Raw genomic sequence first — 21,436 nt, 5'->3', positions numbered from 1 at the left:
AGTATTTTGACGACGACGGTTTATCGTCTTTTATGGTATGCGCGATCATCGCGCTGCAAGAACGATCGCGACGAAATTTTTACAAACGATACAATTTAATGTTAATTTTCTACAAAGTAGAGATTAGGAGGAATAAAAAAAACACATACAAATTTTGAAATATTTGTAAACGTAACGAATTACGCGAACGAGCGAATTACGTGTCTGTTTTTGAAAACGAAAAACGGAATTGTTTTCGTGGATGCACATTTCAGCTGTTTGCACTCTCGATATACTTATTCATACGCATTTTCGAAGCAAGATCGTTCCCTCGTTCGCGATCGTTTTTGCAATCGTGACAAGCAAAGTGCGAATTGTCAAACGCGCGATCGTTCTCTCCAATCACTTAATTCTTAATTAATTATTAATTCCCGCACTTAACGAGAGGTTCAAGCTATTCATTGAAGCATCTTCCCGGCGCGGCGCACGATTAACTCATTCGAAGAAATCGAAACGGAGACCGGAGCAAAAGACGTGAATTCCGAGGTTATCGTTTCACTGCGACACGCGGAACAACGATTCCATTATGATTCGGCTGTATCGCGCTTCGAATCATTTATTTCTCACATATGTACATATAATTGACTCACCATTCAATCACGGCGCACTGCATCAGGAGACCCGCCAAATCACAGCCGGCAGGGTGATATGTACGGCGTCCAGCACGACATTCGACGTTCATTTCGTCTAGCGACGGCATCTCACTCGTTTCAGTCGACACGAAGAAGGAACGGAATATTCGGCGTACGATCAGCTTGCAACACCCCGTAACCGAATTTCTTTTCGTTCACGAGAAAGGAATTACACGACCGACAACGTCTCGCGATCCGACGTTGAACGCGTCACGTATTTACTTGCGCGGACCGTTGCGCCGCTTGCGCGTTGCGCGCGCCGTGCCGTCGCACAGTCCAGAACAGTCGAGCGAGAGGTCGCACGTAATTGGCTCGTGAGTCGAGTCCCTAGATCTGGCCAATCACGTTCCGCCGCTCCGCGCCGCCAGCGCGGCGGCTAGAACTGCGTCCGAGTTTCGGTTTAAGCCAATCAACTTGCAGCTCTTACAGTAAAGCAGCAGTTTCATTGGCTTAAACTGAAACTCGGACGCAGTTCTAGCATCGTGGACACAAGGCTTAAAGGACTTTTCTAAACGGGAGTGTCGTACAGTATCGCGCGAAAAAGACTTTTACTAATAATTAGTCCGCGCGCGATTGTAGTTTATTATCCGCGAGTGTCCGTGTGCGGTGAGAGGAGGAAGCCTGACGTCCTGAGAGGAGGAGGAGGCCTAGGAGAGGCATTGGGCCCTGGCGGAGCAACCTGGGGTGAGTATTATTTCTTATCATACTAATTATTTTCCATTTATTTAAATTGTTTTATCTCGATAAGTTAAAAATAATTAGAGAAAGAGAAATTATCTAAAATTTTACTCTTGTAAGATCTTTTTCGATAAACAGATAATTATATTGCTAAATATTTTATTGAAAGACAAATTAGAAGCGCGTAAGAATTATCTTTTGAAATATTGGTCATTTTAAACGCTTCTTTAATTTGAATTTTATGTTTGTATATTACAGAATCATCGTAGCTGCGCGAATAATTCCGCCTGTTGCGCATCGGACTGGTGAGTCAAAATTGTTTTTATTGAGGTAACGAATCTACGATTATATATATATAGTCAAATATAGAGTCATTGTATCTCGGAACATGTCGAATTACGACAATAAATTATACTATAAAAATATTACATTTCGTAGATTTGTTGTCTTAAAATGGATGGGCTAAAACGGATTACGGAAAGAACTCATTATCGTTCATCGAACTATATGTTGACGATCTGCCGCGTTCTATATATACATATATAACTTTTGAATAAAATTTTAAAGTACATAAGAAATTAAGTTTTCCAAATTTTGTTACATAGATCAACTCTACTTTATACAATTAGAGTAACAAATATTTTTTAGAAATACAAAGTAGAAACAAAAAGTAAGATAATACTTTAACAATTAAAGTAATGATTTTTCGAAATTTTATAAAAAACGTGATAATTCTCTCCTTCCTTCTGATCTGGTCGAAATGCGACTAGATTGTATATGGCCAGGAGCGACAAAGATAAGTCCGATCTGTCCCCCCCCGAAAAAAAACTGGATATGATAAGGTACAAAATGTTAGTACGTACAAAAGATTTGACATATTCGTTTATTTGCCCAAAGTAGGGCTATTTCCTCTATATTTTTTTTGTATATTATTTTCTCGCATATATGCGAGATTGGAAAGACCCCAATTAATTTCCAATCGTATCCAGAGAAAAAGAATATTCTTGATTTGAAAATATTTAGTTTTAACGTGGAAATCTCTGAAATGAGATTATATTACGCTAAACTTGCTTTTAGTCTTCGATATTTTATACTTTTCTGACATACGCTGCAGGAGAAATTTTTGGCGCCTTAATTGTTGTCGCAAATGTCGATTTTCCATATTCAGATCTTTGATTATTTTTGCATCTTTATTATTTGTTTGCGTGCAATTATCTTGGTGTTGATCATCTGTGGGTGGCATAGATGGCTCGAGAGGCACCCATTCCATTATATTTTCCTCTTCCGCAGTTACATTAAAATTTAAATTAGCACGTTTATATGTACGCAATGCAGACTGTTTAGGCAATTGTACTTCCGTCACGTTTTCATTATTGAGTGAAAATGCTGCTGTATAATTTGCGGAAGAGCCTGTGTCATTGTATGGAATTGGTATAGCATTCCGTATCAATCGTTCTTTTGTAGCGTTTGTAAAACACTTGGCAGTAAAATGATCTTCGCACAATGATGCCGATCGAAGGGTAGCGGGAGAAAATTTCTCCAACTTGGTATTTCCTGCAACAGAAATATAAGAAACTACATATTAAAATTACGATTACACGTTTACTTAAAAATGTAACATTGCAATGCAATGTTATACTAAGTATTCGGTAAATCTCGCGCCTAATATTAACATTTATAATAAAAAATAGAGTCGAAAAGTCTTTAATCACTTTCTCGAACCTTGTTTAATGAAACAAAAATTATTATACGTAACTGAAAAAATGACCATCGCCTTTTTCTTTATAGTGATTTAAAAGAAAAGTTGTTTGTTAACATTAAAAGTTAAATCGATTGAAAAGGGCTAAAACCCATGATCGACAAAATCGTGACAATTATAATTGACCAAAACCAACAGTTAAAACGTTGTGACGATTACAATAAATAAAGATAGCCAGGTCAAATAAAAATTTGTTATTGTTCATTAGTGGAAGTTTAGTAATACAACATGTTATAAATTAGACAAAATCCGTGTTTAATAAGGTTGGATCATTCCCTTTTTAACGTAATATACTATGTTTTATCGCAAAAACCCAGCCAGAAATGACCCATCGAATCGACGTCTATAGATGTCTAATTAGATCATTTGATGGGTCATTTCTCGCTGGGGAACCCGAAGTCTTAATATCGACATATTTATAATTACGCGATACATACACAGATCTTCCTTTGTCAGCATAACAATATATCAAAAAATAATATTTATTCTCCAACAACTTACCTGTATTACGTATCCATATTTCGCATCTCGCATCCTTTTTCATTGGAAATCTAAATAGACGCTTAGAAAGTCTCGTATTTGTACAGTCTTTGTACATACACCTATCATAAATACGAGTTATACGCCACTCACTCGACATTGTATTATTGTTAATATAAAATTATAAAATAAATATAAATATACTTAAAATATATCTAAAAAAATTAATCTAAGAATAAATGTAAGAACACTTTTAAACAAAAAAAGAAAAGAAAAGAATGTCAAAACCGACACGATAAAACACACGCTTTTAGTGTTCACGACCACGTAACGATGTTTACAGTTAATTGCGTCGGATGAGACAGTGGCACGCTGTCAACGTGTTACGAAGCACACTAATCTCATTAAGATAAGATTATATCTCCCTGTACGAAGTTGCACAGAACCGTGCACGAATAGCGAAATATTAAACAATATTTACAACTATAACCCCAAAGCTCGTCGCGCTTACTGGCTGTTCTCGCAGTCAATGAACCATTCGCCAGGTCTAGAGTCCCTATATAAGAGTCTGCCCGATTCTCTAACGAGAAACGTACAAAACTCTGCTCTAACAGAAAGGCTGCAAATTGATTGGTTATCGCACAGTTTTTAGCCAATAAGCTTGCAGCTTTTCTGTTAGAGCAGAGTTTACGCATACGTTTGTCGTTAGAGATTCGGGCCCGGGGTCGATTACGGTTCTTGAGAAACGAAGTGAAAATTACAAAAGTGAACAGATTTACTAGATTTCGACCAATAAAATCATAGATACTCTAGTGAATTTCCTCACTTTTGTAACTTTCACCTCGTTTCAAGAACCGTAATGCTGGGTCTAAAATGCGAGTCGCAAAGTCGTGAGTCGCAAGAATTGGCCAATCACAGTCGAATTTGAAGAGAATAATCGACTGTGATTGGTCAATTCTTGCGACTCACGACCTTGCGACTCGCATTGTAGACCCAGCATAATAAGCCCCCTGGCCACTGAGTAGACTCCACGTATTGGCTCAATCAATCTTTTGTTAGAACCAATCATATTAAAGAATCACTGAGCGCTCACTGAGCTGCTTTTCTAATGGAGGTTGATTGTGCATAATATTGAAACGAGGTAAAAATTACCTACAAAAGTGAACAGATTTACTAAATTTCGACAAATAAAATCATAGATACTCTAGTGAATTTCTTTACTTTTGTAATTTCACCTCGATCCAAGCTACACAATCGACTTTCGAACGCAGCCAATGAAATGATTATACCGCCCTATGAATACCGGCTTTAATAACTCTTTCTGCACATGTAAATGCAGCTTAATCAATCTTGTACCTTATGATGATGATGGCGCTGGCGGCGGGCCTAACATAATCGCCATCTTGTTGAGTGCGAGAGGATGTCGTCAATCCCGTTTATTTTACTTACTTAGTGAATAAATTGATACGACGATACAGCCTACAGCCGTAGTGCGGTAACTCGCGACGTTTCGCCGAAATGACGCAGTTTCTACCGCCGAATTTGCTCGCGTTGTTCTCGCCGCGCGAGCCGATCCCGTATTTGCCACCCGCGAGCAAATTGCCGCATGAGAAGAAGAACGGTGGCTACGCCGGCGTCGGGTCCTTTTTGAAGTGTTTCGAGGTAAGAGCACATTACGTTTTTTTCAAGGTCATCTTGTCGATTGCATTATTACATTCACATACTATTATACTCCTTTTGCATATATTTATGTCATGTTTATACATGTGGATTGTTTCTTTATGTTGTATGTAAACTGCATGTTTTCCATTTATACATGGCTTTCAATAGAGCTCCATCTGAATTTGTTCGAGCTGATAACTTCAATCTGATAATTTTTTTAATATCTCAAGTATGCATTATTATTAGTATTATGTATATCTGTATTTTTTGAATGAAGGCTAAGTAATAGTTTTTATGGTCATATTTGGCCTATTTACATATAAATAAATGGAAAAATTAAAAAATAAAGCAGGATACAAATTTTTGTCAATTGTTGACTAGTGTAATCGACACACATTGGAAGCCTAAAATAAAATATAATAATTTACAATATTATTATATTATTATTAGGCATAATGTTCCTCGCAATGGCCAAGAATATCATCCATTTATTCTTATCTTAAATTGTAAATCTGGAATTAGTCTTATATTATCATTGAAATTTTGTTGTCGCTTAAGATAAGATTTGTTTTTTATTTCCTTTTATTTTCTATTTTGTTTTATTAATATTTTTAATGAGAAAAAAATATACTCTTTTTATAGGATCCTAAGGATACTCCGCCACCTCTGCGTGTAGAGACTCGAGAGGAACGTCTCGAGCGTAGACGTAGAGAACGTGCGGAGCAAGTTGCATATAAACTTGAACAAGAAATTGCAGTATGGGATCCAGCTGGAATTTCCAATGTTACAGCAGATCCCTTTAAGACTCTTTTTGTAGCTCGAATTGTAAGTGTTATTTATGTAACGCTCAGCAAATATATAATTAAGCTATTACGTAGAATACATCTTAACATATGTTTGTTTTCCTGTTGTTACAGAATTACGACACATCAGAATCCAAACTGAGAAGAGAATTTGAAGTATATGGACCGGTAAAAAAGGTAAATATTTTTCCAAAAATAAATTTTTTTTTTTAAACTAGAATTTAATTAAGGTTTATTACCGAATTTTGTTTTCTTTTTGCAGATTGTGGTAACACATAATACAATTAATGGCAAGCCTAGGGGATATGCTTTCATTGAGTATGAGCATGAAAGAGATATGCACTGTAAGTAGCAACAACCTAGAAAGGTAAAAGAAAAAAAGAAATGTTACTCTTGTCGCGAAGCTCAATGAGCCTCATATAGTCTGGAATTTCATCTTATTTAGCGTCACTTCCAGCTAGATATTACGGGGACAGGGCTATAGTTAGGCTACTCATTTTCATTGGTACTTAATCTAGACGGTACCGTTTGGGGAGGGGGGTCCCCGCCATACGCACACTCATGCAGGAATACCGTTCTGTAAATGCATAAATATGGTAAAAGCGAAACGAAACAAAACAAAAACAAAAAACGACGTGAACGTTTATTGGCTGTCTTTGATTAATGCAGTTTTTATCTTGTTCTTGGTACAGCGTGGTGGCCGCTGCCGGCAACTAGTGCCGTTCACTATTCCATGCAAAATCCCTGAACCTGCCTGATAAGATAGGTTTGTATGTGTGGTAAGATCCAACATACAACAACGTTTGTTAGCGTCTACTTGCTTATCCTATTTATCGTGTCTGATTTTGTCGAGCAAACGTGCGGTTTCAAATCGGATTATAAACGGGCATCCGTGATGACACCCGCCAAAGACTTTTTACGAGATTTTCCGACCCGGAATTTTGAGAAATATATAAACATACACATTCGGACGCCGTTTTTTCTCTTAGAACATGTCCCAGTAAAAAAAAACTTCATGGATTCGTGGATCTGTGGATTCTAGGATTCATGGTGCTGTAATCGGTTCATAGAACATTTATAGGTCGTAAAATTTACGGACATTAATATCTACGGATCCAAGAATCGCGTGAAAGTTAGCATTCTACATTGAAATTGATTGGTGGGCCTTTAGGATGAAGGTTCAGGGACACACATTACCCATTTATATCAATGAATACAATGAACATGTAGATCAGAGTATTTTGCACACATATCTGTCGTTTCGTAGACACGAATAGCAGGATATTTCGCAATTGACACAACCACTGTAATTCTGTGGCTTGAAGGTAGAAAAATTAAGGTGTTACATGCAAACATCTATTTCTACCCTCATGTCGTAGAATGGCATTAGTTCTTCTAGTACCATGATGTTAATATCCTAAAAATAGGACGAATTTTTACATCCGGCGATGTGTATCATCACACTTAATACGAAACGTGCGATTAGCCTGCGCGCTTTTTCCAACAATTTTATTCGTAAGGTGCATTTTTGAATTTTATTTTTTCTACCAGTTATCATCACGCAGTAGACTTTTGAAAGTACTTATAGTTTTTAATGACGGATTCGAAAAGTCCACGAGATGTAGGGATTAAATTCCTAGATAATCACGCCATATGATCGATATAAAATATATATAATTTTTTCGATTTGGTAGATGTAAAACATAAGATTTGCATGAAAATCGAAGACGGAGAGCATAGTATAAAGTATTCGATAAGATTTTGTTTAAATATTATTACAGTTCAAGGATGTTCGATTTTTGTTCGATATCTGCTGGAAAAAAAGCTATTTAAAATTTAAAACAGTCCTTGAACATATCAATTTCGATATAGAATACTAATTTCTCTTTCGGTATCAGTCACTTGTTTTTATAATATCACTCTCTTGCGAAAACATGATCTCGGATAAATAACGTATATGCAACGCAACACTTGCGGATTGTAGAATCGGTGGATCCTAATTTTTCCGCGTGTCGTCGAAATTGTGGATATCTGGCCTCCGTTGATTCTAAAATCTTTCGGATCCCGCGATATCCGAGAATACTTAGAATACCGTGGGCTTTGATCTACAAAGCTGGATCTTCGGATCTACGATCGTGCAGTATGCGACGTCGGAAATAACGACCAATAAACGACATTTCTTTCTCTCTCTTTCTCTCTTTTTCTCTCTCCCTTTCTCTCTCTCTCTCTCTTGAGTCAGGGAGATGTCGGGTTAGTTGAGCGAACGGGCACACTTGCCCTTAACATTATGATAAATGTAACTTACTGCTAGATATCACTGTAACACGTATCATAAGTATATACGACAATATGCGCACGGTTTGAATCGTAAGTAAAACGAAATGAAAGCGCACCAGGTAATACGCAAATGTAAACCTCTTCGGAGATTGAACGAACGAACGTATGAAGACTGGGCATCTTCGCAATGAGTAGTCTCCTCGCGAGTCTCTTACGAGTTCATTTCACGAATTAGACCGTACCTCTAAGCTTTGTGTTAACTTCCGTACGTAAGTAGCCGCGGTAGGTATTTTTTGTATTTGCTATACTTTTTTGGATCTTAAACAAGTAGTTTTAAGCCGCTTTAAAAGAGCCGGAGCGTTACTCGCTTCCGATCGTCGTGCAGTTGCGGCTACGGCCTGCGTACGCGTCCTCGTTTTACGTCGTAAAATGTAGTTTAGGATGCAGTAAATAAGAATGCAATTGAGTTTGGCACTTCGGGACCGTATTGCGTATTCCAGGATCTTCGGAGGAAATAATACTTCCTAAAAGGAAGAGAAAGATCTTAATACGTTACTCGATTTACAAACGTGAGATTGTGGTAAGGTTTATATTCTCTACTTAAAAGTCTAATTCTCGAATTTGTAAGAAAACGCTCGATTAATTTCGAACGCGTTTCTTTCGGAGAAAATGTTCCACGAATTCCACGTGATATGGAGACAATCTTATCTTTTTTTGTAATTCGCAGAAGTATATCAGATATTAAATATTTCACTTTCATTTTACCTGGTAAAACGACACACGCGGCGCGTGCCGGCAAGCCGGATTGTGCGCGCGATCGGTTGCAGCTCGTATCATTACCTCGTTATCCCAACATCGTCCACAATATTCAACAACAATAATACAGTCTGATTGATCCTGCTGCGACAATTGGCGTCGGCGATTCGGATGGAGAATGTTTCCTCAGTACTTTAGCAAGTACTTCTTCTCGAAGATCCTCTAGCGAAACGGCGCAATGTCATTATTGACTTGAGATCTGTGAATCTCTTTTCTAGGGTTTATTGTTTCTCTTTCAAACGAGTGCGGTACGCATTCCACTTTATCCCGCAATGATGCGGGCAAATTTCAGTCGATTCTCTTCCTTTCTTCTTCTTACGATTCCCTATTTGAATAGATATCTAGAACGTTTGTTTGAGAAAGGACCTGCGGAACCGACGATCCTTTTTGGATCTAATAATAAATTCAATTTACAGATTGTGAAGCACTCACGTATCCAAGAACTGTTTAATTATAGGGTTGAAATCTCTGGAACTCACAGATTCTCGAAATCACGGATATAGACTAGAAATTCGATTAGTCCGGATAGTCCGCGAATCCGAGAATCTGTGTTGAGGCAAATTTCAGTTGATCTTTTGACTTTTTCTGAGGTTTCGTAGGTCCGAAAATTATTGGACCACAGAATCCATGGTTCAATACCAGAGAATTCTTAGAAGCTATCTCTTCGAAACTCTGAGTCTTGGAATGTACGTTCGAAGACTTGGTGGATTCGAGGATCAGTGGCTTGGAGAGATGCTGCGAGAATCGTGGAATTTGTGTTTGTGAACGAACGATTCTCAAAGTCCAGATAACGCCCGATTCTAATATCCAGACAATTTAGGATCTTGATATCGACCAGTTCCAGGATCCGCAGTCCCAGGAATCATCCCATTTGTTAGGTTTCTCTTGGAGTTTGCCCTTTCGTTGGGACTGTAGACTTTGTAGACTAATCATTTAGGCGCGTGAATTTACCGGCGAACAGTAATTTCTGATCGGTAATCTTTTAGCTGCATATAAACATGCGGATGGTAAGAAAATTGACGGCCGCAGAGTATTAGTGGATGTCGAGCGGGCGAGAACGGTGAAGGGCTGGCTGCCAAGGAGACTCGGCGGCGGCTTAGGGGGGACTCGTAGAGGTGGTCCCGATGTCAACATCAAGCATTCAGGGCGGGAAGATAACGAGAGGGAACGGGAGCGATATCGTTTGGAACGTGAGAGAGAAACCTCGGGACGTGGCCTGGACAGAGACAGGTGAGTGGCAAGGAGTGTGAAATATTAATTAACAAGATGTGAAAGAAATTATGTATAAAAATTGTCGTCTAATTGTTTCAGGGATCGCGACCGTTTGGATAGGGAACGTCGCAGATCGCGCGATCGTAAGCGAAGGACTCGGAGCAGATCGCGTGAACGCAGACGCAGGCGAAGTCGCGATCGATTGCCGGATCCCGATATCGAAGAGATCGAACGCCCGCGCGACAGAAGAGATCGTGATCGAAACGAACGCGATCGGGATCGCAAGAGGCGACGGTCGCGAAGCAACGATCGCGAGCGCGACAGGGATCGTAAGCGGGACAAGCGGGACAGGGATCGCGAACGCAGGGACAGGAAGGACCGCGGCGATCGTCAGGACGAGGATACGAAAGAGATCCGTATCAAAGAAGAACCGTTGGACGGTAAGTTTTGATAAAAGAGATAAGCCTCGACGATATCTTTGAAAAAGGTCAACGAAAGAATGAATATGCGAGTGTTAAATTATCTTTCAGATTATCCAGACTACAGCAATACATTTGCGACGTCCGGTTCATACTTCACCGCGGTCAAGTACGAAGATGATAACGATCAGGAAGTGGAGGAGAAATACCGGATTCCAGAGGGTCGTCCCGACCCACCTCCGTATAACAATTACGATTCCGTACAAGATTATTGATCTCGACCAGTACATGTTTCTATCGTATCCCTTTTTTCACAGTAAGCCACCATAGCTTTATTTTATCGTTGCATTGTCTCTACTGCTAGCACAATACTGGCGAATTAGTTCTTTCAAGAGCGAATCAAGTATTGAACGCTCTTCAATTATATAAAGTATTTGGTCAACTGCTATGCATGTCGCAAAAGAATTACGTATGTTCTGTAAAGTGTTTAATTTCTATAGAACTTCCGAAATAAATAAAAAACGAAATAATTTATATTAAATAGTAGAAAAGATACGAATTTACATTTAGTAAATTTAAATTTTGACATAAAAAATCGTTGACAAAAATTTGAATATATTACTGCATAGCAATATGCATCGCATGATATAAAAAATAACTGGTAAATAATGTACAAATCGCTTTATCGTCTCTAAAAAGTAAATGACATTGATTAAACTATTATAGGGAAATCACGAGAATGAATTATATATATAGATGCAATCATTTATGCAGATTTAAAGTACTCTCTGTCTTTCTTTCTTTCTCTTTTTCTTCCTATCATTGATAAGATTGTATTCACGGTAAAAAAAATCTTCGACATTCTTTTTAATGAATTAAAGAATAATTAATAGATTGTAGCAGATCATGCGAAGCCTCGCGGTATCAAAAGCACGAACTCATAATTGATTGAATACTACGTTGTTCAACAAAACATGTAATTTAAGTATCGGTCGTCTAACATGTATACGTAACCGCCGCGCGCGCAAAACACAAAATTTAACTTATGACTGCTACATGTATATTTATATGTCGAGTAAAATAAAATATGAAATTAACTTGTTACACGAGCCCTGTTTTTTGTTTTTTTTTCTTCTACACTTCAGAAACTGTATCCATTACTGGATACATTAATTTTCTAACGCGAAAGAAATATGACTTCCAAGCGTAATGTAGAGCGGAGGATAACGTCGTCGGTTCGCGAAACTAAACGCAATCTTGATTTTATACATTGTTCTGCAATTCTGCCAATCGATTCGTACGAGTTTGATCGCTTGATACGCCCAGAACGCCACGCAAGCGTCAAACGATTTCGCAAGCGAAACAAAAGTGCAATCGATTAACGCGGTTTAAAGTAAACGGAATGAAATAGTAATGAGGAAATAAAAACGTTTCTCTTCAGCTATTTTTTTCTCAAATATGATTTGTTTCTAATCGAAAATTATCGACTATGTTATCACCGTATAATATTAATTATCTAATAACCCAATTATATTTTTTTTATTAATACAGAAACGTATATTAACAATTTTTTTTTGTTTTATGCGTAATTAATGAGCTGATTTTTTCAGCTCGCTTATTTTTGATACTTTGAATTTCTAAGCCTATTGATTTCCGATGTTCGATATCAATATGCTAAATTTAGGAGATTACAATATGTAATTATAAACGACGGCCTTTCACTATTACATGAAAGGGCATACGACACCATTTCTTCGACTAGTACCTGGCGCGAATTTTTTATCGTGTTTGCGCGATATTCCTGTTAACTGCTCGGTTGCTCGGTATGTACATTAGCGATTGCTTTCCGGAAATTGCAATCTCCTCCCCCCTTCCCTTCCTGCCTCTCCGTACAGCTGTCGAAACTGCAATCCTTGATCCATCGCGTTCGTGATTTTTAAAAATCTGTGGCAGCGAAATGCTCTCACATATTGACCCTGCGATGCACGAGAACTTTTTTAATTATTCTCGACAGGATTCTTATTATATGGATCGCTTAACAAATCTTTTTTTACAAAGTAAACCTGAACTTTCATATTTGTGAGGAAGATTTGCAGAAGAAAATTTAAGAGATAAATAATAATAAATAATTGTAAAATAAGTAAATGTAAAAATTTACATGTTAAAAGTAGAAAATTAGTTTATAATTGATAATTAAATCCAATGTTAAAAAGTTATATAATAAGTATTCGGGGGAAAAAGTACTCTTTCCATTAGCATTTTTACGGTGGATATCCAATTTTTCTACAGAATATCTGTTTCTATATACCGGTGGAACATTTCAAAGAGATATAGCTCGAGATAGTCCCAATGATCCCTGGAGATTCCCTGGGTTGATGTTTAGTATTCCGGCGGCGGAAGCGATACCTACAGAGAGCAACGTGTAAGTTGATATAACGCATCGCGCTGATAGAGTTAGCCGAATGAACGAACGGATAGCAAGATAAGCAGGAAAGCAGGTAGAATATATTACGTATAGAGAATGCTTGTATAATAAAGTCTACACACTTTCGCGCTTTCTATTTTCTTGAAATTTGTATTTATAATATGCAAAGTAAAGTAAAAATCGATATTAAGCATGCGGTATATTTATAAGTCCTTTATTTAACGTGTATTATCCCGGGAAAATCTTCCAAGATGTGTGCCCATCACGTAACATATGAGATCGTTGGGAATAAAACAAATAAATTTACTCGTATATCGTTATTTTGTTTCGGATATACGAATCGAAAAATAAAACGTGCGATTATTTACGATTCCGCGATTAATTATAATTTAGTAATCGATTAAACAGATATGATTATATTATAATTATTCGGAGATAACTTAAGTATTTTTTTGGGGAAATTTTGGAAGCAGAACTAGTAGACGGGTTGGATTTCTACTGTCACTTGTGTGTCGCGAACAGGAACGGCACCTCGGACGTTGGAGGCTGCAGGAGTTTCCGTACTGATAGCTGGCTGAGTCCTTGTTTCTTCTAATGGAACGTTTGTCACATCACATGGTAGATTAAATCAATGTCTGAAAATATATTCTTATCAAAGGGATAAATTCATGTGCATTTGAAACCAGACACTGCAATGTCTAGTCGAGCTATTTTCGTGAATGCTTCACCAACAAGGCCTGCAATATCGTAGTCAGTTATTCGTGCTCCTGCGTTTGCTCTCATCCATATGTCACATCGCTCATGGAAGTATTTTTGAAAGGTTTCATAAAAGTTCTGTCGAGAGGTTGCAGCTTGTGAGTAGTGTGTGGTGGTGAACTAATCAAGTAAATGTTATGTTTTCTAAAAAAATTTATGACATTCAATGTATTATGGCTGCTATGACCATCTAAGAACATAAGCACAGCTGATTCTTTTGAAGGACGTGAGAATTACACGAAATGCTTCAACCATTGGAGGAAAAAGTCGCTATTCATACAACCTTTCGGTTGAGCGACGTCTTCACTCTGTGCGGGAGCATTAATCATGAGACGTTCATTCATTCTCTGTCTTGGGAAGACAAAAAACGGTGGTATAAAATATCCACTGGCACTCATGCAAAACAGGACTGTAATGTTCTTGCCTCTTTCAGCTGAAGTAAGCTTTCCTATTTGGCGTACATACATTCTTTGGAGCTAAAACTTTTTGATGTTTTTGAACGCAGTTGACACACGTTTCGTCGCAATTATATATGTTAGATGGAGGAAAATTATACTGATTCATGAGTTTTTCAAGATTTGAGAAGAACAAATCTACCCGTGGCTTATTAAAACCTATATACAGCTCGCATCACACTCGTAGACTCAGGTGTTCTTAGTGATAAATCGGGATGTCTAGCCATAAAATCATAGTAAACATGTTTACCAGCTGTTTATTATTCAGTGTTGAAGCGATGAGAAAGCTTTAGCTCTATTGCTAAGTCATATGCCAAGTTTAGAAATTCCTTTTTCATCAGTGGCAAACATTGATTCGATAAGTCTTTCACGTGGTTCACTAATTTTTCTTCATATTCTGGTGGGAATGTTTTGATGAACCTACCAATCTTAGGCTGCAATGATATTTCTTCGCCGGATTTTAGATATCTAATTTTATCGTGTAAAGTGCTTTTAGGAATATCATATTTTAGCGAAGTTTCTCTCAGTCCCTTTTTTTTACATAACTTTATCAAGAGCAGTTTTTAGATTATTCTGGTCCTTTCTTTTTATTTTCCATAATGTCTCATAGTGTTTCTTCTATTCCTCTGAAAACAAAATATTATACTTTAGAATAAACATAGACACATAGCGTTGACGTTTTCATTGTCCGGTATTAGGGGATAGTGTTCTGTCCGGTATCAAGGGACAGCTAATGGTCAAAATAAAAAAATATATAACGTGCATATTTAGTCACAGGAACTTCGTAGGTATACTCGTCTCAAGTTTACGCGATACATTCTTTTCCTTCTAAACAATCTAAACGATCGACAGCTCTGTTTTGTTTACCGCCCAAAATTGAGGCGTGTTGCTGCGTGCACGACTATTGCTCATCTCCTTCTACCTTTCCGCCACGGCAGCGATACGATTGCGTTTGTACATGCATAGATATTGGCGTGTCTGGTGCTAGGTGCCGTCCGGCGTTAGGGGAACTCCCCCCATCCATTTAGTACAGTTTAGTCCAAATATACATTCAATCAATTTCCAAATATACACATACATTGTACAATGGATTGTTTATTGGAAACTGCTAAAGGGAGATTTGGACCGGAATTCCGACAATGATTTACCTTCAATTTATTATAACTGACAAGTAATACAATTATTTTTATCATAAAAAATAACTTATTATATGTTCGATTTATTATATTGTGTGATTTATTATATTATACAATAATTAACAAGTACAATTGTTTATTATAACTAATTTGCAAACTTAATAAAGCTTTAGTATATAACATCTATTAATTTAAGTGTTTAACTTCTTCTTAAAGTACTTTCGAACTTGAGTGATACAGCAATTTTTTCTGATTGATACAAACTTTATTAACTTTAAAGACAATTATACGTAAGATTTGTTTCTCCAGATTATTGAATTGCTTTTTTGAATTGAAAAAGAGAATTCGGCATCTCAAGACAAACTTCATCTGACTTTATTAAACGTTATCTACTTAATGGGACTCGTAAGATTCATCTACTGAACAATTTCACGTCTAAAGACTGACTTTCAGCTAAGTTTCTTGGTAGAAACGTGACGGGTCAGTGTCAGCAGTGCCGAATTATACGACAGGTGATTATGCGGAGTAAGATACGAATTTACAACGCGAGAGAGAGAAGACAGCGGAAGGGTAGAGAAGGAGAATAAAAGGAATAGGGTTTTCGGCAGATGCATCAAAATTATCGTTATATAATCAAGTTCGGCAATATTTGATCCGGAGAAAGCAAATAATAATAAGTAACTGTCTGAGATTTTCCTTCTAGTTCCACCCTCGGTCTTTCGGAACTCTTCTCCCTTATATTTCACATATCGGTCATCTATAGCCGCAATCTTGCATAGAGATGTATGAATTAAAGATTTTTTATGTCAAATCGAATCGAATCGAATTTTATTTGCTCTTTCGAATTTGAATCGAATCGTGAAAATATAATTTTTAATTAACAATATAATCATTATTAGATTGAATTTTAACACTCAAGAGAATATTTTAATGTGGAAAATATCGATTATATAATATATAAATTCTTTTTAAAACAAAAACATGTTTAAATATTTAATGTAAAACTAATAAAATATATTTTATTTACTGTCGCAATAACTGAAACAATTAAGCAAAAAATCATAGATAAATTATTAGAATACTCTATATAATGTAATATTCAATTACATACATAGAAATTAAAATAAAATTATATTGTTTATTTTATAACCAATAAGTACTCACAGCTAGCTTTCTTTTCTTAAGCATTTTTTTTTAAGCATATTTAAACTTTTACTTAAAATTTGATACAAAAATATGATTTTAATGAATTTGAATTCGATCTCGCCTGATTCTCGATTCGATTCGTGTTCAAATAGAGTTCGCACATCTCTAATCTTGCGCATACTTGTCGGTACCCCTTTTTCAGCTATTCCGCGTGGCGAAGAATGGCAGGGTCACGAGGGCATATAACGGAGGGTGTACGACGACCAGCGCGGTGTTGCGCCGAGGGGCCGGGGGGAGGGTGGGGGAGGGGGTGGGAAAGGGAGGTACGCCGGGAAGGGATGGCAGAGGTAAGCGATGAAGCTGCAGGGGGGGACAGGAAACGCGGGGGCAAGAGGGCGAGCCGGCGGTAGTCCGGCAGGTAGCTGAAGGGCGGAGGGCGGAGGGTGTGGGCGGCTGGCGCGCGCTCAAGCGCAGGGGGGTGGGGACGAGCGGGGTGGCGCGCACAGGAGGTGGCAGGCTCTGCTCTGGTGCGTCAGAGCCTGCAGTGAGCCCGGCAGTGAGGCGAAACGTTGGGCTCCGCGCGGGAGTCTCGTGGCCGCCCGTTCCCTCTCGAGAGTCGGGGTGCCTTTTCCCACGAACCACAATTTACACACAGACACGCCGCACCACGCTACCCCCTGCCACCGCCGTCACCACCACCACCCCGTCCCCCTGTCTCCCGTCCGCCCGGGCCCCCTCTCTCCTCCCAGCACCCCCGCCGGTTCGTCGCATCGTGAAATTTCACGCATCTTTTTTTGCGGCTCCGTGCTTTTGTGATAAAAGAAAAAACGCGCCGGCACGCATGCACGACTTCCGGTAGGCGGCCTCCTCCGGAAATGGTTCCGGTGTAGAAATCTTGTGGTTAGATCGGGGGGTCGGCGACACACGCCGCTTTCTCCGTGTGCCTCCGCGTCGTCTCGCGGGGGTGCGGATAGCCCCGTGGACGCGGCACGCGCTTGGATGCTGCGAAACCGGCCGGAAGACTTCAACGCTCCGATCGAGCGTCGAGCGACGCCGGTCGTCGTTTCGCAATCGTCGACGATCGCAAATGATTTCTTTCCCCACGTCAGGATGTCGTTAATTTTCGGATTGAAAGTTAGTGCGTGATTTTCTGTCAATTTTTTTTTAAGATCTCTGACGGCGAATGTCGAGGAGTGCGAAAGTTTTGATCCGCTCGTTGCACTTGAGATATTATTTTAGAGATATTATTTTAGAGTGAGGTGTCGCATTTCCGAAAATGATTCTACGTGACTATTAAATTTACATGGAATATTTAACTCGCGGGTCGAGGGTCGAGAGACCCTCAGGCCATACACACACACGTACGGAATAATAAGTTAAATTACTGCTTTCAAATCTCATCAGGAAAATTCACTGAATCACGCGAGGTTGAATGAAAAAAAAAAGAGAAGATAAATCTTTCTGGGATTCTGTAGATGAAGATTGAACGCGCGAATGATTTGAAATTTTTGATGCGACGCCAGATATTCAATGCCAATGTCTTTGAAGAGCCTCTTGAGAAAGGGATTTGAAAATCCGTGAAAGGAGCATAGTGTCTTCGAGGTCGAAAGTTCACGAGGACTCCGACTGCGGCTGTTCGTACGCGTGACTGACTCCGATGATTTCTGACGTTGACGTTGATGATCTATCGAATTTTAATTGTTCAATCAAGTAATTATATCGAGCTTTAAAAGTTTATCCGTACATGCATTCTCTTACTTTCATGTTAATATTGTTAATTAGCTTATCCACTCCTTTTGACGTATCTGAATGCTTAATCTAAATGCGCGACTAACGTTGTATTTGAACTTTAATTACGAAATTCCGTCACGTTCTATTATTTCGGTCGAATGACAGTTACTTGAACCTCGTAACTCATCCGATTATAGTTTCATTCAAATTTTAATTTTAATTCGATCATTATTAAATGTATTACATCAATTAATCACACGGTCAGCAATGTGTCTACACCAAGTAGATTAATATGTTAAAACAGATTAACTTCAGTCAGACTAACATCTCGCTATTGACATTACGAATTTCTCGCAAGACTTGACCGAGTAACAAGCCTCGGCTAGGTGTCGGACAAATAACCAGCTATAGTTCATTAAGAATTCATGAGAGATTTATCTAATTTTAGATTTTTAATTGCGCGACCGGGGTCCAATTCGGTTTCGCCGCTGACGTTTCAATCCATGTGTTTAATCCGAACAACCGTATCGACGAGGTCGATCGATCGATCGCGGACGAAGGTGAAATACGTCCTGGCAGAGACCTTATGGAGTAACGCGGGCTCGCGATGCGGAGGGACGCCGCGTGTGTTTCCCTTGTCCGCGAGCTCTCTCACGCACCGCCAATGCGGCTGAGATCGCGCGATCCCATTGGCTGCTCCCGTGCCGTGGTGTCGGCGATGGGTACGTCCAGGTTCGACGCTCGTTGCCCGACCGAGGTGTGCGCGCGTAGACACTGCGAGGAAACGTTCAACCAGTTAGGCCAGACGGGCGATCGCGGGAGGAGGAAGGCGCGGGACTCTCGCCTCGGGAGACGCTTATCGAGGATCAGCTGCCGAATAACTGGTCGATTAAATGAATTGTCGCGCGGTATCGATGGTGCCTTTCGGCGGTTCAAGTCGCTTTGCATAAAGCTTGCATTTTTATTTTGCGCGCGAGTGTGTGACTGTGCGATTTAGTGGGTTTTTTTAGCGAGCTCGGGAACTCATAAATTTGGGAAAATTTTAAAAATCGTGGCGAAGATAAAGAATCTTAGATTTGAAATGAGAAGTCGTCATAAGAAATCCAAGAGACAGCACCCGAGCATCTGAAATACTCGAAAAAATTTATACTTTTTTAAAATCTTTGGGTATATCAATGTAATGGCACTAATATAATGGTTTCTGGCTCTGTAAACAATTTTAATATGAATCTTTCGCAGATCCACGAGCCAACGTCAATCATCAACGAACCTCGATTATTTAGACGATGTTCGAAGCGAGATAGAGTCGGCGATTAGTCATTTCAATAAGTTATCAACAATCACGGTAAATAAAAGTCACCGTTTAGGCTCTGTGCCAGTTTTTTGATCGATCCGAAAGCCGCTTCTTTTCAAAATTATAATACATCCACACAAGTCGTGCGTACGTGCCGGTCTCGTGCTGCGTCTGGCTCGCGGCCAGAGTAAACGGGAGAATGTGCGAATTCGAGAGGGGCGATTGGAAAAGACGGGGATGGACCGAGGAGTGAAAATGGTGTTTCGTCAATGAGAGAGGCGAAGGAAAGGCGACTCGTGGCTAATATATCGTGTGACGTGATTATTTCGCGGTTGTGCGTAGCGAGACGCGATTCAGTACCGGGCGTTATCGCGCCGGCTGCTGAGAGAGGAGAGGCGAGTCCTACGGTCGCTCGTGCTGTAAGGGCGACGACGGGCCCTCGCGTCCTTCGGCCACGCTCCGAAAACGAGCGAAAGTGCAGTGTGCGATACCCATTCGAACGCCGTCGTCGACTGCACCTGCAGGGGTGCATTGATCCGGCGGTGAGGTGAGGTGAGAAAGGGGGCGGGCGAAGGACGGGGGTGAGAGAGAAGGGCGACCGGAGTCGCAGCGCGGTATTCTGCAATTTGCGCAGGACGATCTCGTGAAATGCCGGATCGTGCCGGATTTATTTCTGATTCCCTCGGGATTGGTTCTCTTGTGCTATTGTTATATTATTTAAAATTTTGCACATATATAATACTATTACGATACGCTTGACGATACGTTTGACGATAACGCTAACACGACTTTGATAAACGGTATTGCATTTTGCAACAATAATTTGGGAAAATATTTGAAAGGATCTTTATAGTTAATCCCAGAGCTTTGAGAAATATCACTATTTCATTGACAAAATCATTTCAATTGCGTGAAACATGATGTAAATATAATTGAAAGAGTGTAATAATTTATTCAAGATCGATTGTAAATTGAGAATATTTATCACTTCTCAGAAATCTGCTTTAATCGGTTATTTACTCGAGAATCTTTCTTCAACGCGAGCAAGGTCGCGATAAACTTCTACCCTTTAAATCACCAAACGCATTACTTCCGCATTATATCTCAATGGTCAATTTATCGTACTCCTTACGCTAGACTTCCCCCCATATTTTCCTCCGTATGTCACGCCGTGTATATGTGGTTAGCTCCGTCTTTTCTTTGTAACCGGAGTCTCACCATCCGCGAAAGTTTGCCGCAGCCACAGCAACCGCGTCGTCGTCGTCGGTGGGTTGGCGAAAAATATGTCTCGAGTAACACAAAAGGCGTTTAGTGGCGCGACTTATCTCTAACCGGAGCCTCGGCCATTACCACGCCAATTTCCAGATATTTTTAAGGGGATCGATAGCGGACTGTTTGCGGTTCTTATGCATCTGGCACACGCGCGCCGGCCAACATGCAAGCGCCATGGGCAATTTTTTTTTTCATCTTTCCACCCCTTTGAAGCGTTCGACCCTTTGAAGCACGCCTCTTTAACTGCTTAGAGTCTATGGAAAATACGTTACTACTACCGTGTCGGTTGGAAGTCGCGTAGTGTATTTGAACTCGCGGCGGCAGTTAATTAGCTGTATAGATTTTTTTTTTACTTTTTTATCGAGTTTCGAATAATCTTTTACTTAATAAATTTTATGCCATTATTAGATTTGCATTTTTTATCGGAAATGCGTGTATTGATTT

The 21,436-nt window shown here is 39.4% G+C and overlaps 3 protein-coding genes and 1 long non-coding RNA gene across 9 annotated transcripts in view; 2 read left to right on the top strand and 2 right to left on the bottom strand.

The window, feature by feature from the left end:
- Nucleotides 1-1,715: 1,715 nt before the first annotated feature.
- On the bottom strand, nt 1,716-4,140 carry LOC139821814 (uncharacterized). Its single transcript, XM_071793165.1, has 3 exons — nt 3,610-4,140; nt 2,457-2,903; nt 1,716-2,389 (listed from the first exon to the last, which is right to left on the bottom strand). Exons 1-3 carry the CDS (start codon nt 3,746-3,748, stop codon nt 2,202-2,204), a joined length of 774 nt encoding a protein of 257 aa, XP_071649266.1. The 5' UTR covers nt 3,749-4,140; the 3' UTR covers nt 1,716-2,201.
- Nucleotides 4,141-4,974: 834 nt separating this feature from the next.
- On the top strand, nt 4,975-11,881 carry Snrnp-u1-70k (small ribonucleoprotein particle U1 subunit 70K). The gene is given in 9 exon segments (XM_071793163.1): nt 4,975-5,250; nt 5,893-6,075; nt 6,168-6,230; nt 6,316-6,397; nt 6,746-6,790; nt 6,793-6,819; nt 10,133-10,376; nt 10,458-10,798; nt 10,889-11,881. Coding segments are annotated over 9 exon segments (1,293 nt in total). The 5' UTR covers nt 4,975-5,106; the 3' UTR covers nt 11,053-11,881.
- Nucleotides 11,882-14,581: 2,700 nt separating this feature from the next.
- LOC139821815 (uncharacterized) overlaps nt 14,582-21,436 on the bottom strand; it is a 63,967-nt gene continuing 57,112 nt past the window's right edge. For both annotated transcript variants that reach the window (XR_011734352.1, XR_011734351.1), the window contains exon 6: nt 14,582-15,039. This is a non-coding gene — a long non-coding RNA (uncharacterized lncRNA). The remainder of the gene's footprint in view (nt 15,040-21,436) is intronic.
- Shaker (potassium voltage-gated channel protein Shaker) overlaps nt 16,674-21,436 on the top strand; it is a 117,774-nt gene continuing 113,011 nt past the window's right edge. For 2 of the 5 annotated variants that reach the window (XM_071793156.1, XM_071793153.1), the window contains exon 1: nt 19,482-20,267. The gene's annotated coding sequence lies outside the window, so the exon portion shown is untranslated. Of the gene's footprint in view, nt 17,551-19,481; nt 20,273-21,436 lie in introns of those variants that run through there. The other 3 variants (XM_071793155.1, XM_071793151.1, XM_071793152.1) reach the window with 2 other exon arrangements.

The sequence above is a fragment of the Temnothorax longispinosus genome, chromosome 11 (assembly GCF_030848805.1).
Source record: "Temnothorax longispinosus isolate EJ_2023e chromosome 11, Tlon_JGU_v1, whole genome shotgun sequence".
In the NCBI taxonomy this organism is placed as follows: Eukaryota; Metazoa; Arthropoda; class Insecta; order Hymenoptera; family Formicidae; genus Temnothorax; species Temnothorax longispinosus.
Note: the sequence above shows the minus strand (reverse complement) of the source record. Positions and strands in the feature narration are given on the sequence as shown.